At 39.1% G+C, this 17,047-nt stretch overlaps 1 protein-coding gene across 6 annotated transcripts in view; it reads right to left on the reverse strand.

The window, feature by feature from the left end:
• Positions 1–17,047, reverse strand: part of LOC113053472 (TSC22 domain family protein 1-like) — a 54,171-nt gene that overhangs the window by 19,443 nt on the left and 17,681 nt on the right. Inside the window, exon 1 of one of the 6 annotated variants that reach the window (XM_026218539.1) lies at positions 4,092–5,034. The exons of the other annotated variants lie outside the window; for them this stretch is intronic. Within the exon in view, the coding sequence (XP_026074324.1) occupies positions 4,092–4,258 (167 nt within the window). The 5' untranslated portion in view covers positions 4,259–5,034. Of the gene's footprint in view, positions 1–4,091; positions 5,035–17,047 lie in introns of those variants that run through there. 6 annotated transcript variants of the gene reach the window in all.

Raw genomic sequence — 17,047 nt, forward strand, 5'->3', positions numbered from 1 at the left:
CATGCAAACTGCTGCATATGCAGCTTTTAAAGCATAAAAAAAAAATCTCCCGATCTTTTTTTCAAAAAGCATGCTGTTTTTGACCTCATAATTCTTCATGAAAATGATCTAGTGAAACATCTGACTTCTCTCTGGTGACTTATGCTGGACAATCATTTTGTTTACATAAACCCACCCCTTTCTTGCAGTCAATCGCAAGCTCGCATTCAGATCTCTGTCAAAAGTTATATTTCTTCCATAATCCATTTCATTTGGGTTTACATCACAATATGGAAGATCTGTCGCTAATTTTGTTGTATTGTGACTGAATTGTATGTACAAGCACTATGAAGCAGACTAGGTGGATGAAATCAAAAAAGGAGAATCTCCAAAAATAAATATAAACTTAAACAGGGTTTCTGCAGGATTTTATAGCTCAAATTTAAGACTTAGGCCTTTTTTATGACCTGCACAAAACAAATGAATTCCATATAAGCAGGGAAGGGCAGTATCTAAGGTAACAAACTGTAAAATGATTGTAAAAAGCATGGTATGTTTTAGTAAAACTGGTTATACAAATGGTAGTCAATATTCTAAAAAAATACATGGTTACTACACTTATACTATAGTAAACCCATGGTTATAGTTTGTAAGGAAAATCTATCAATTATTAATGTAAACAACTTAAATATATTTTACAGTCTAGATTGTTTACGTTTTTATAATGCATTATCTTCTTGTTGACCCACCAGTTCAAGGTACGTTTAATGAAATCATAGCCTTTTGAAATTTAATCTCACATTCATCTCACATTTACTCCGCATTTTTTGTCTTTGTACCCAAATTTAAGGCCTCTTGAAATCATAATTAAGACTTTCTCGTTCCATTTAAAACTTTTAATGCCTTCAATTTAATACAACTAAATTTAAGACACCCGCGGAAACCCTTTTAGATCTACAGAGATGAGGATTTTATATTCAGTTTTTCAATAAGCTGGATATGATCACAAAATAAACCGGGTGATCAGGTCATGTATCACCTTCAAACGGTTTCTTTTAATCATCTGATTGTTTATTATTCTGCTTACTATGCAGTCACAAATAAATGACATACCGGTACTGATGTTTGATATTTCATATCAAACAGATGTGTAATATTCTATAACGTGCATATAAAATGTGATCATTTCAGAGCACATTACAACAGCTTTGCGGTTTCAACATACTGTCGCCTTGAGTCATGATTGTGGTTAGGTAGGTTTCCCCATAATTTGGGTCCTGTTGTAAAGGTGTGCACCCACACAGATGCCAAACCATTCCTAAGGTGGTGCGACACCCACCCGGTAAGCACAGAGGAATGCTCCGTTACACTCACTGGAGCGCAGCATTTCCAACGGATATCCTCAGTTCTCCTGAAACATTGCTCAAGTCCTGTCCATGATTGGCACAGACCTTTGAAAACACGAGTGGGGTTCAGCAAATGAAGTGTACACTTGCGTAGAATAAAAATAGATCACTTATACTAATTAAGTGCACCAGCGGCACACCAAATGAAGCCTAAACCTAAGCAGCTCAGGGTGCTGTTAGCTGTTCCAGGCTCTTTGACTGGAAATGGATTTAAGCAATTACGGAGTCCAAATATACCTCTGCTGTCCATGACCTGACACACACTACCACTATTCAGAGCGCTCAAATCAACACTACCTACTTATTCACTGAGGTCTTTGTGCGCCGGTCTTAGTTCGCTGAGACTAGATTGAAACGGTCACAATTAAAAGGCCTACCTGAAGCTGACTAGGACACAAATATCAAGACCTGATCGGACCAATAACAGGTTTTCTGGACAGTGTGTACTCGCATAATGAACATGAAGAACATGTTCTAACTGATAAAGAAGCTTCTGTCCAGAAGCCTGGTGCAAAGGTCGACAGAACGAATCATCCATCTACCATTATCAGCAGTTTCCCTGTAGCTCAAGCAGAGGAGCATGGGACTAGAAACATGGGTTCGATTCCCTGGGAATGAATGAACTAATGAAACTATATACCTTGAGTGAAATGTAAGTTGCTTTTGGATAAAATCATCTGCCAAACATAAAATGTAAACAACTTCCAACAGAGATCAAATGACATCTGAAAGGAAATAATAAAATACTGGAGATGCATAGCATAGCAATGTCAAAGCCCCAATCAAATATTATTTGGAACTAAAAACAATGAACATGATTTCCTTATTAAAATGAGCAGATTAATCAGACACGCATATGATGCTCAGAGGAACAAAAACCTCCTACAACTCTCTAACATATAGAGCCATACCTTTCATTTATCAGGGTGTCCGCGGGGTTTTAAAAAGTATTAAAAAGTGATAAATCAAAATGGTCAAATTTAAGGCCATTAAAAGTGTTAAATGTGGTCTCAGAGGTATTATTTTTTTCCAAATTAGGTATTATTTTTTCCAGACTATCAGGTGTCTTATTCTGATTGAAATTCTATCTGCGTTCGTGTTAGTTCGTTTATATGGGCTTTAGCATATCTGGGCACATAATCAAAGATCTTCCGTCTCCGTCTCATGCTGACGTCATATTCAGTGGTCGTTCGGCATCATCTCAGAACACTGCGCGCTCAACAGAAGTGGCTGGCTTACGTTTTATTTTAGACTTGCTTCAAGGCATATCTTCAATGACTGGACAACCATCGTCGTCTTCTTGGACAAATGCAAGTTTTCTAATAGCTGGGTTAACGACCGGTAGTACCGAGGTCCCGTTCAAACCCGGTTCTTGACGCATACAACGCTATGATTTCCGCGAAGCAGAAAACGAGTACGGAATCTCAAAATCCAGTCATGTAAATTAAACTTACATTTTAATATGGACAGTCATGGAATTTGTGAAAGCATAAATTAATCAAATCAAATCTCCATATGGACCAGTATCTGTAGTATTAAGCCGCAAAAGTTGTTTGAAATATGAATCTGTGTTCTGCGCGTCTCTGTGTGAATTAATGAATGACAGAGACGTGCAGGTTTATTTACTACATAGACTGAAGCGCATGACGCTTGCATTAATTTCAGCATCTGTTGTCTTCTCCTGTCAAAATAATCGAGTTAATTTAGAATTATTCATATTCACTTTCGAAAAAGCAGAAGACATACCGGTTTCTCCGGTAGTGGGCGGAGCTAATGGGCAAATAGAAATTTCAAAATGACAAATATGCATTCATTAGGCCTAAAAGAAAATTTTTACATAAGGGCATTGTGTTAGAAATATTACTATTATTTAGTAAAACGTATGTGATACTGCTACCACTGTTGCAAAAAAAATAAAAAACTTTATTTAAAAAAAAAATAAATCTCAATATTTCTCCCATGTTTTAATTTTAATAGCAAATCCCCTTTATTTACCAAACATAAAATGTGTTTAAATTTGATAAATTAAAAGACAAATTAAATTTGGGTGAAACTTGTTTACTGTTTTTCATAATTATATAACTTGTAGAAAAACTTTAAACACAATTCTAAATAAGTATAAAGAATGGCATTGGTTTTATTTTTAGTGCTAAAAAGTTATTTTTTTTTTATTACCAAATTTTTGTGTTTTGCTTTGTTACCGAAATTGGTACCGAGAATCGTGGATTTTCACTGGTATCGGTGCCGAATACTGAAATATTGGTACCGTGACAACACTAACAGGCAGGCTTATTGTTCGGTCTATCCATTTTCTCCATTGCACATTTTATGGTATTTGTTTTATTTTTATTTACTAAGTGAAATAAATGTGCAATATGCTGTCAACATCAGTCTCTAAATCTATTATTTTTTGTATGTTATATATGTCAAAATCTGTGTAAATAATAGAAAGGTCGCTGATTAACACTTGCAATTCAGTGTCGTGATGGTTTTAAAAAATATTCTGAAGGTAGTGAAAAAGGTATTAAAAAGTAGTAAATTTAACTTAAGGATTGCTGTATATACCCTGTTTATGATGTCAAACGCATTTGCATGCATTTTTAATTTTCCTACATTTAAAATGTCTTTCAAATAAGAATCTGAAAGCATACAAACAGAAAATGATGCACAAGGATTTAAGACAAGGCTGTGTGAAACACACTTTACCTTTTCAAATGCTGCTCTAACTCCCAGAACAAAAGCTTCATGGCCATTTCCTCTCGGCCGTGTACTCGGAGGACTGTTTCTCTCATTGATGTGTCCGTCTGCAGTCCTTCAAACACAGAACTTGCTCCTCTATTCCTCACAAGGCTCAAACACACAACCGAGCACATGCACAGAGCTATGGTCTCCCGTTATCCTCTCCAGCAGTAGTAAAATGCCTGGTAAAAGCTCAGTGGTCCTGTCCTTGTTGGTCTCCACTGTACTGCCTTTGTGCATCTTACATCGAGATTCGTGAACGGTTGTGTGAAAACAAGAGTAGGGAAAGCTGTGAAGTCACGTCACTGATGGGTCACGTGACTGTTACATAAACCAGCAACGGAGATTAAAATATTCCCAATGATCACTTCTCGCACACAGCCCTGCTGCCCTCACAACAACCCTCGATGGCTATCCTGTGCCGATGTTGTTTTTTTCTACTTTTCTTTTCCCGGCACAGAAGCGTGCATTTCTCCCCTGTGGAGAGAAGAGACTGGCCCCTAAACTTGAGCCGGGACTTATCTTGTCACTTCTCATCAGTATCGTAGCCTGATTCAGGCTTACAGCGTGTGCGGCTGGTGAAACACACACACACACACACACACGTCTCCCTAGCTTAGGCTACTTGCAGTAAAAACAAAGAACAAAACAATACGGATCACCAACAATGGCGGGGATTGTACCTGTTCAAATCACATGTCTTTCTGTGGGCTACAGACAGCTGATCAGAATGAACATAATATTTCAGAATCTAAAAACTATCATATTGGAAAGATGACTTTTTTGTTTCAAATCACGGCATTACACTCTCTACAGTAGTAGGCCTGTGGCTATCATAACACAATCAGCTGTTCACACTAAAATAGAGAAAACATTCACTAAATAAGGGTTTTCCCCTCATAAATTCCTAATTTGCTGCTTATTAACAGTTAATAAGGTAGTAAGGTTTAGGTATGGGGTAGGATTAAGGGATCTAAAATATGGTCATGTAGAATAAGGCATTAATATGTGCTTTAGAAGTACTAATAAACAGCTCTTATGCTAATAATTAGGGCTGCACGATGTGTCGTTTAAGCATCGATATCGCGATGTACGAATCCACGATAGTCACATCGCAGGATGTGCGATGTAGGCTGTCGTAGTTGATCCGTTATTCATTAACTGTACGGGCCAGCTGCTCCCCGGCCCTTGACGAATGTGATTCGCGGAGAGAGCACACATACGCACTGCACACGGTAGGCTTGCCCCATTATAAAACAAAAATGCGCTGCATGGATGAAACATTATATATTTTTGAAAGATGTCAAAACAATGCCCCACTCCACCACTCAAATTAAAGGGGGGGTGAAATGCTCGTTTTCACTCAATATCCTGTTAATCTTGAGTACCTATAGAGTAGTACTGCATCCTTCATAACCCCAAAAAGTCTTTAGTTTTATTATATTCATAAGGGAAAAACACGACCGACTGGAGGCGTGACGTGTGGGCGGAGCTAAAGAATCACGAGCGCCAGTAGGCTTTTGCGTTGAGAGCGTTTGGAAGCTGTGACCGTGAGGGAAACTACATCATCCAAAACAAACCATGGCTAACAGTCAGATTCAGCGTATATTTATGATCCAGAATCATATCCCGAGGCTGAAACTGAACGAGAGCAGCATCAGCAACGACTCGCTCCGAGCGGGGCTCGAACCCGGGTCTCCGGCATGGGAGGCGGACGCACTAACAAGGAGGCAGAGATATTTGAAGCAGTTTTACTCACCGCCTGCAGTTCCAACACACGATCGTGACACTTTTTCGTTGGGATTGCATCATCCTTAAGAAATAAACGATACGCAAATCCGGCGTCAAACTGGGCCTTGTTTGTAAAACAAGCATCTTCGAAATTCAAGGGAACAATCACAAACACTTGCACAACTCCGTTGATGCTCTGTAAAAATAAACTTCATCCACTGGTCTCTTAATGCTGTTTTTTCTTTGGTAATCTGTGCAGGGTTGTCTTGACCTGGCAACCAAAAACACACTCCTTTTGTGACATTTCGGGACGCTCTCGCTCTGATCAGTGAAGTCTGTTGTGCTCTCAGTGCTCTGCTATACTGGAGCGCGCACTCTTCCGGCAGAAGTGCCTCAGGACCCATATAAGGAAATTCCGCTCCTTCTAACATCACACAGAGCCATACTCGAAAAAAACTTTCCGAAACTTGTGACAAACCGGAAGGAGTATTTTTGGAACAGAAATACTCCTTCAAACGAACAACTTAATTTTTGAAACTTTGTCCATGTTTAGCATGGGAATCCAACTCTTTAAAGGTGTAAAAAACTCTGTATGCATGAAATAGCATTTCACCCCCCCTTAATAATTAAGAAAAATTGCCTTCAAAGTTGTCCAAATGAAGTCCTTAGCAATGCATATTACCAACCAAAAATTTAGTTTGATAGAGTTATGGTAGGAAATTTACAAAATATCTTTAATTATTGTTATAGAACAAACATTAAAAATGATTTTGATGAATTAATATTCAGATCAGTGTACCCTGGTTAACATTGGTTTACCTAGCCTTAAAGGACGTCATACATCTTATGCATTTAACTTCAGTGTAAATAAACTCATGTGTATGTGTGAAAGCTGTATGTGTACTAAGTTTGCGCTGACTACACGAGGGACCATTAATCGCCAGCAAGTTTCATAATCATGACAGCCCTAGTCTGAGAACTGGGCAGCCTCAATATTTACATGTAAGATGATTTGAATAAGTGCCTGGAGAGTTTCGTAGAGAGTCTGGCTGTTTAAACAGCTGTGCTGGACAGAAGCCCTGCCGTCAGCAGCTCCCGAGACTCACAACTTAAGTCACAAAATATATAGAAAAGTTACGCGTTTCAAATCCACCTCAGTGTCTGTAACTTATCCAAGAGTCAGAGTACAGATGCCATTCTCCTCGGTCTTCAACATGAAACCCTCTCAAGAACCTGTGGTACAGCTAGAAGATCCATTGAGATCACACAGTGGGATTTCGACATGAACAAATGAAGGCCACGTCGCCACGCTGCGTGAGAGAAAGTGGCATTTTGCCAATTGGGCTGACAGCAGCAGGTTGCACAACACAGCTTCATCCTGTATTCTCCAGCTCCAACTCTGACAGTGAAGCACACACAGAATAGACTGGACAACCTCAGCAAGTTTCACTCCATGAGCAAGGAAAGAAGCATGTGTGCATCTACTGCTCAGTATGACTTAATACAGCAGCGCTTTTCTAAAAAGAGACGGCTGTGCATTTAAAAATCCCATCATTCACTCATAATGAAATGCTTTTTTTTTGCCGTGATTATAGGCATGTAAAATGTGCCATTAAAATGGAAAACGCAATAGTTGATTGAACACGCTGAGTGGCGTGTTCCTTCAGCGTTTAGGGAAGTGTGAATGGTCGATGGCCTCCGCACGTTAACAGTTATGTAACTGTGCTAGTAGTCTGCACACAGAACAAACAGGTATAAGTAATGTGGAGTGAAATCTGAAATTATCAGGATTAGCCCAAAGGCAAAACGGGCAAAGAAAAGACCAAGGATGATTCATTGAAGTCGTTTCCACTACAGAACGCATGAAGGCCTGCGGCTAGAATAGTAGAAGCCTTCTTCCCTTGCCGCAGTTATGCACCAAACCTGCACCGGTCCACCCTCTCCTTTTGTCTGGAAGCACTGTAGCCTTTATATAAAGTGACAGATGAGGCACTGTCGAGACGGTAGACTCTGGGAATTCACGCTCCCATTTTATTGAGCATTGTGTGGTACTTATAGCACCTTTGCACGCAATATATTGTAGAATTGATGGATTCTCACCGCTTTATAAGAGCACTTTTCTCAAGTGAACTCTTCAGTAGCACACTAAGGACTGGCGGAGACAAACAGCCATTGATGGTGTGGTTAAGCTCTAGTTTGTTGGGGCTGATCGAGTGAGACAATAGTTGGGATGTAGGCGAATTGAGGGGGAATTGAAAGGGGGGTTGTTTACACTGTACACAGTGTTCTTGATCCAGACGGCCAGTCAAGCACGAGCATTACTTACACTTGAGCTCATGCGATTTGTGGACTTCTCAATATGTTTGCAGACACTCAAGATGTGGAAATATTATGTCAGACTGATACCATATATGCAGTCAAAGTTGCTTTTAAGGTTGCCAAAAGGATTCATTTTAAATGTCAAACAAAAATAGTAAAAAATTAATAAAAATCACCCAGCAGCCCTCCATCTTTTAATGGCGCATTAAGGCTTCTGTGAGTGTTTGTCTTTGCTTCAGACCACTTTTACAAATGAGACGTCTCATGGCATGCGGAGAAAGCATTGAGGCTGATGCCTGATCTAAATTAAACTGCAGTATGATCACTGGGATAATCAGAGAAGGTTCTCGCATCACCCACTGGGATGTAGCAGCCTAAAAAGGAAGAGGTATCTCCTCGACTGCACTTAAGAACACAATGTTCCTACTGCAACCCTACAGAATATGCAGTGTGTGAACAACACGGGACCAAAATCACACGGTTCTCAGGTGAAGCAGGGTTCATGTTCACAGACTGAGCAGCAAATACCCTGATGTAACAAAAGAGATAACAGGCCTGCCCTCAGCGCATTCGTATTTTGGTTCAAAACATGAATCAATTTAGATTCATGTGCAACCAAACCAAGGGAAAGTTAAAGTGACAGAGGGCCAACGAAATACTATCAATATATAAAAGGTACTAATTTGTACCATTTTGGTACTAATATGGACAATTTTGAGGTGCAAAAAAAAGAACAATGGTTTACCCTAGTGACACCCTGCTCTCTAAATATTGGTATGTGCATCCACCATTAAAAATCTCAAAGTTTTCACCACTAATCCCAAATATTTCCATGTTAGACACCTATGGAAATGCCTTATGTAAATGGACAACTCTGGAGCCAATATTTTCCCCCAATACTTCATATCTCTTTTGGATCTTCTTTCTAAACTACACTGGCTGACTCCTCCGCCTGGCTCCCTCCCTCCATCTGTCATGTCCGCCTTTGACGAGTGCTTCTCTCGCTCTGCTCTGCCCTAATTCTGAGAAGAACATATACGCCTGGGGCCAACCGGCAGAATCCAGTTTGCTTATGGAAAAGAGCCTGTGATGAGAGCCACGGAGTCGTCGTGGCAATGTGGTGGGACGCATTCCAAGGCGCTTAAACTTCGGAATCATCCCTGCAGTCGTGCGCTGGCCTGTGCGAGCAATCACACCTGCTTTAGCACTGGAGCCGCTCTACAGGCTTGGCAAAAACAGAAGCGTGACTCACTGAGTAAAGGAGCAAACTGACTACACTCACAGAGACACATGAAGCAACTGCCTTGAAGCATGAAGCACTAGTTTATCACAATTACATTTCTAAATGATAGGTGGCAATCATAGTAATACATCGGAAAATGTAAATGGTTTGGCTTAACTTTGATTTCGGTAGGATTAAAAGTTACATCCTTGCAATACAATGAGCTGTGACGCTCAGGACGTTGCTTTCGCAATGTGCACGACAAACAACAGACCTAAAGACATGCGATTATACGCAAATGTATAATTTTTTGATCCAATCTGAGTTTTTGAATGCTGAATTTTGAACATTTGCGGCTAGTCCGGCTTTAAATTCATCAACACTATGAATACTAAGTGAGAATTACCAAATATCATTTCTGTCCTCAGTGGAGGACATTGCATTTCAGTGAATTTCTCGGAGAACTTCCATGTCACAAACGTCCTGTACCGAGCACATCCAGCGCTTTTCAGAGATCCCGAATGTTTGGAGGTTTCACCATGACCTCTCCCTCTCCTTGGGTTATTTATAAGACTTGAACACTTGAACAAAAAATATTTTGGATAATCATATTACATATTAAACGGTACCTGGTTAAATTCCAAATAGAAAATATAAAAAAATCAAATAAGCCCCACCTCCAAAGTATTGCACAGCTGTTACACAGCATCACACCACCCAGACCTAGAGCTTGTGAGGGTGATGCAAGTTTAGGAGCAGCTCGTGTCATTCCAGGCTCTAGCTCCATTTTCTTTATTCTGATCACATCAATTAAAATGTTGCCAAATGCAAAACAACAAAACAAAAAGGTCTGCACCTTGAGAAAGCGAATGCTAAAATGATTTTCGTTATCAAAAATCTGCAGTAGAATGCAGTGTGTGTGTGTGTGTGTAGGAGCAGAGGCCCGCTGTTTTTCTTTCTCTGTGGAGACTACAGGAATCTCAGCATGCATCCCTCTCCTGTAACTCTTTCTCCATTCACGCAGAAGAGAACCTGAGGGAGCCTCAAGCCTCGCCTGTTCTCATTGTGTTACGTAACTTTCGTTTCATTTGGAGAGGGGACCCCGTTCAGAGTAATCACAGAACAGGATTGCAGCTCTGTTCCCTCTGCCAGTCCTTTTATTTGTGCCCATTTTGTGTAGACAGGAAGGGTAACAGACCCAGTGCCTGCTTCCACAGGGCTGGCGTGCACAACAGATGTGTGCTGTGTGCTGGAGAGCAGTGAAACACAATCAAAGACAGAAGTGACCACTGACCTAGATATCAGTGAGTATGTCTTATCTCAATTATGTGCAAAATGTTTTTAAATTTCATTGGTATTTTAATTGTATAAATGCCATACAGTGCGTGGCAGCACTCCACAAAAACCAGCATCAGTATCTTTTGTTTACTCTGCTGTGCACACGTCTGACCCATCCAGACCTGATCTTTAACATGTCTTTCATTGGGTTAGTTTACCCCAAAAATTCTGTCATCGATTACTCGCTCTCGTGTCATTCCAAACCCAATATGACTTTCATTCATCTTTGAAACACAAATAAAGACACTTTTAATGAAAGCATGCATGTTTGAGCTTCTGTGTACCATATTTCAATAGTGGGGTGGGGGTGTTGATGGCGCAGTGGATAAGACACATGGCTTTGGTGTGAGAGACCTGGGTTCGAATCCACTGTGAGACACCAATGTGTCCCTGAGCAAGACACTTAACCCCTAGTTTCTCCAGAAGCATGCGACCTCTGACATATATAGCAATTGTAAGTTGCTTTAGATAAAAGCGTCAGCTAAATGAATAAAGTAGTCTAAATCACCAGAGTAGATAGTCCACACCTGGTGAGACGCAGACTTCTAGCAGCCATCTCATGCAAAGTATATGCAACAGAGTACTAACATTGACAACATTGATTCATCAGAAGAAACCAATGCATTTCGTTCCTCTGAGCCAAAAATGAACTATTCTTGATGCTTAGTCCCTGCTCCGGAGCCCTGATTGGTTCAAACTGTCCCATATTCAACCAATAAACAGGTTTTGGTCTTTTGAACTACTATAACATATTTCTTTGGGAATAATGAATGAACGCAAAGTGAAAGTAAAGTCTGTCGTGCGTGCATGAATACAAACACAAAAGAACACATTTGCATGAGAAAACTCTCTGAAAAAACTCAGAACAACACACGACAGAGTACTGTGACATAACACAAATCAAAAACAAAGATGAAACCATGGTACATATCTGACAAAGCACTGGGATGTATGTCTCTGGGTCGCTAGGCAATGTCCTGGTAAAATCGATTCTGACACCGATTACAGCCAGCGCATCGATCATTTATATTATGTATATTGAGTAAATAATTCTTATATATAGTTCATAAAGATAGTTTGCACTCTTTCCTTTCTTATTCGTGTGTAGTTTGTGAATAATTTGCACTGTTTGTATCATTGCAGAAGACAATTTGTGCAATTGTTTTACTACATGCTGCACAGTTTGTGTTTATTGTTCATACTACGATTAGAAATCTATTTCTCTGAAGAAAAATTTAATTTTTATAAATAAAATAGTTATTTAGTTTAGTTACACTGAAATGACACCGAGACATCCAAAGTTTTGAGTCTAGAGTCCGAGACTAACACATTAAAGACTGTAAATGACAGTTTCTCAGGAGTTTGCAGAACTGGCAGATTGCCCGTCATTCTTGATATTCATGATGGAGAGATCATGTCTGGTCTTTGAAAGACTCATCATCACTCTGCGTTCCAACCATGACAAGTGAAGCTCGGGTAACGCTTAGCATTACGACTGGACACTCTCTCACTCTAACAGTGCCAAGCAAACGCTGTTTCTACGACCTGAACACATTGAACAACAATGCGTTTTCAGAGATATGTTTTAAAGCAATTGTACGCGATGCTGACTTCTTAACCTTCCACTGCTGTGTGGTTCACTGCTCATGCTGGGCTATATTTAACCCATTCACTCTTCTCTTCCTGCCACGCTCCATGATCATCTCGTTAAATGTTCACTCACAGAAACCAATATCCCAGATTACCACTAGTCTACGTCAGATGCAAATCCATGACGCCCACGTCTTGACTGTAATAAGACTTGATCTCCGGGCGATGTCCCGGGTCTCAATCACCGTTGACCGTGTGGTGGGGGGTGTATAAAAAAAGCTGGTGCATTGTGTTGGCCAACTAAATAGAGACTGTCAACATCCTAATATCATAATAATCAAATTATGCTGCAAAAGGTATGAAAAGTCCCTTGTAGCAATAATTGGTTTAACAGCAGAATTTGGGGCTGAAAGAATCAGAATAAAGAATAAAGGTTCTTTGTTAGCATCAAAGGTTCCATAAAGAACATTAACATCCATGGAACCTTTCCACTGATTAAAAAAAAGGTTATTTTAAGAACTTTTCACTGACAATGGTGATTCTGACCCTGAAACCCTCTTTTGAAACCTGTATTTTTGAGAGTGTGGTTGGAGAGCGAAAGAGGCGGGGCAGAGGAAGAGCCCAGCCGGTTCTAACCGGTCCTCTTGACTCCGAGGAGCTCACGGTCCCTATAGTACAGTCACAAAAAGACAGCTGGGTGTTTCTGTTCAAATACATTCCTCGGTTTTCTATATGTCTTTGTCATTTGCACCCAGCTCTAGTCGAGCGGCTTCATTGCAGGACTACAAGGTTTCAAAGGCCCAACAAAGGTCATTCAAATAGCATTGCTTGAATGATGACAGCAACACTGAAGCTAATCGCAACAAACAAAGGAACAAAGACAACACAAGGCCAGGCGTGATTTTCTAACACGGCAGAACAGCAGAAATGCATCATCCGGTTGAGATTTAACTACATAGGTTACAGATGGATATATTTCTGCTTCTATTAGCAGATATATTAGATATATTTCTGCAACTATTAGTGGGCAGGATTTCTTTACATAATTTAGCTACACGTGAAGGCAATGGAAAAACGTGGAGAAAAAAAATACAGAATGTGATATGCCTGAAAAAAAAAGGAAGTCATTACATTTCCAGCAACAATATTTACACAATGACATATACCGTCGCGGTTATATAGAACCACTCTACTATGATAACATTTTAGTCATGCCAACCTCTGTACGAATGCTATATCCAAAAGCTGCTAGTTTATAAATTGAGGCACAAATCAAATGAAATATATCACAAAAAACTTTTATCATCATCAATGTCTCAGTCTCAGACTGCTTAACTAAGGGTGCCTACAAGGAAAACTGAATTACTTCAACAAACATTACACTAATACAAACAAAATGTCATAAATCGATAATGAAACAATTACACGAGCAGGCGAAGCAAAAAACTACACAAAAAAACAAGCGTGAGGTCTAAACGGCAGTTTTATGAACTCCAGTCTAGTGAGGTGTTTCTGCAGAGATGCTTTCCTCGAAGACAAAACCGGAATTGCTTTGACTTCGAGGAACAGACCCAGGCAAGTCTGTACTAGTAAAACAGATCTAGATAAGGAGGCTGTAAAAGAAGGGCAGTCTGAAGTAGCTGACGTTATTTTGGTCGTCACCAAAAGCTACCTTTCATTTGGTAACACAACTCTCAAAAACATACAGTATCCCTCTGCCTCAGGACCCGGAGCAGCGCTGTTAAAATGATCTTACAGCAGTGAGTGAGTGTGTGATAATGTCAGGGATACTTCATTTCAATTCAATTTCATTTCCTTTCAAATGGCCTGATGAAACAAGGTTTTGGTGATTTTCAACATCATACAAAACAATACGAAAAATAACAAGGTTCAAAACAATTGAAGGTTTACTTGTTGGTGTTATTTCTACTACACCTTATTCAATTTCTCCCCATCAGAAAAGTAATGAACCATAAACAGCACTCCTACATCTCACTGGCTCAGCACAACATGAAGTTCTGCCACGGTGCAAGTCAAGACAACTGAAGCGCACTGGAAAACAGCCTAGCTTTTCCATACACAACATCAATCTGACATCAGCGGAGCTTTTTCCAAACGATTCGTCAGTCTGACAGCAAGTCTACCTAAACGGAGAAGAGAGACGATCTGTTAAGCCTCATTCTCACCTAATATATATCTATATCTCAATCCACTAAGACCCATGACTGCTGTAAACTTGCCTTTTCAAATTGCTCTAAACAAAGCTGTATGACTGTTGTTGTGTGAATTACCCATTACATATGCAGCTATTTGCTGAACATTTCTCCATCTTATTCATTTATAAACTCATACAGATATATATATGTATCCTACAAATGCTCTGAACCATCTGACTAATTTAACCATCACAGCAAACCATTTTAAACATGAGCTCACGGTCCTGTGGACAGTCTCTACACCAGTTTGGACGGTCACACTTGCCCTCTAGTGTTCAGTTGTGGCAACAGACACATAATAACATAATTCGTCACAACACCATATAATGTTATAACACCATATCAAATTCTGAACTATATACACCCACACACAGATAAATACACAGATATTATGTGTAATGTAGCTGTATGTGAACGTGAATGATCTGCAAAGGTTTAAAGCTGAAAGTGCACAATAAATAAAGTTTCTGTCTCCAAAAGTAAGAATCCACTCTGAACAGGATAAACCAGTTCCCAGTAATTTGAATCCCACTTCTGTGACCACTAAACGTCTACGCTGACCAGCTGCAAACAACTCGACCCGTCCTTAAACAATGCAGCTTGTTCCTGGGTTAACACAAACACTTGCTCTTAAAAGACGGTTTAAGATTAAGACTGAATCTTAAAACTGCTTCAAAAGAATCATTGGAAAATGAAATTGTTTTAAAAATGTATAATATGAAGAAAAAAGGGCTGCAACGAACTATTATTTTGATAATCAACTTAATCTAACGATTATTAGAAGGAATAATCAACGATTATTTCACTGATTAAGCAGTAGTCATTTATTGATTATTCAGCTTTTGCAATTAGTAAATTATTTTAGTTATACATATCCTAAAAAAAAAGGTAGGCACTCCTTTATGTAATTACAATTATATGATTAATTTATACAAATAAAAATATCTGGCACACAAAATGAGATGACAGATAGCTATATGAAAAATTTACTGAATGACATCATTCTGCCTGACATCTTTTGTAAGTTATGTGAATAAGAAACAAAAAAAGCTAAGTGATAATGTTTGTTTTTATAAACTATTTTATTTCGCTTTATAACAGAAAATCAAGTTGCAATTCTAACTGAAAGCGACACTGACTCTGGTTTTTCATGTTTAATGTTGTAAAGCTGCTTGTTCTAAGGCTGTCTGTTGCATAAAGTTTTAAATTATATAACCAAACGTGACATGACTTAACTGGAGCACCAAACTGCAGAGTTTAACCTGTAACATCCACATCGCTTTAATCAGATGCTTTCTTAACTGCTGCTTTCACACTGCGGTCAGTTTTTAGTGCGTTTATTTTGTTATTTGAAGGAAAGCGTGCACCATAGATTTACATATTCATCCAAATGCCACTCAGCAGCTTCAGGTTTGGGTGCATTTGCTCTGAACTGAAGCATTGTGTCTTCTCTTGAATTGCAGCCAGGAGAGCTGAATTACTGTCTGATACAGCGCCACACTGACTGAACAGCATTATAGCAGGTTCTTACATCAGGACATGTGAAATCAAAGACTACTCTACAATCTTTGTTGTAGACATTGTCGATAATGTCAACTAATCATTTCGGCCGCATGTAGGAGACTCCCAAAACAATATCAGAAACCTTCAAAATGGCATAACAGGGGCACTTTAATAAAACTTTTGAAGTGTTTTTACCTGGTAGATGATAAACTTAAAACGTAAAAAATATATAAATTATATATCTAAAATTATATATATATATATATATATATATATATATATATATATATAAATTATGTATTTAAAACAGCAACACTAAAAACAAATAATATCTGCTATTTAACAAAACAAAGTTAAGGGTTTTGTGTAGGGCTGGGTGATAAAATGATAATTATCCCAATATATCCTTCCCTCAACAGAACAATAACATGTTCAATTAATTATTGATATGATGTTTATGCACCAAAAGTGGAACGAGAGCAGCGGTGTTTTACCTTGTTGCTACGGGATGTTCTTTAATTAAAGTTCAAGTTCATTTATTCATATAGCACATTTACAACAGCCATTAGGGTAAACAAAGTGTTTATCAGATGAGCAAGATTAGAGGAGAATATAACAACAAATATATATGATATAACATACATAAAAACAAGCCAGACAGTGGAACTAAGAACAACATAGTTAAGCATGACCATATAGCAGAAGGACCAAAACAAAATGTAAAAGAATATTTAAGTCAGAAGAGCTGTTCTAATCTCTAAAGGCAGGGTGTTCCCAAGTCGTGGCCCTGCGACTGCAAATGCACGCTCCTCTATCCGCTCGAGTCTACAGTGAGGGACTACCAGCAGAGCCGGGTCACATGATCTAAGGTTTCTGGACGGAGCGTATGGATGAAGAAATTCAGAGAGGTAGACAGGAGCTAGATTATGTAGAGATTTATAAACAAAAAGGAGAATTTTAAAATCTATTCTCTAGTGAACCGGCAACTAGTGCAGATATCTGAG

The sequence above is a fragment of the Carassius auratus genome, chromosome 34 (assembly GCF_003368295.1).
Source record: "Carassius auratus strain Wakin chromosome 34, ASM336829v1, whole genome shotgun sequence".
NCBI lineage: Eukaryota > Metazoa > Chordata > Actinopteri > Cypriniformes > Cyprinidae > Carassius > Carassius auratus.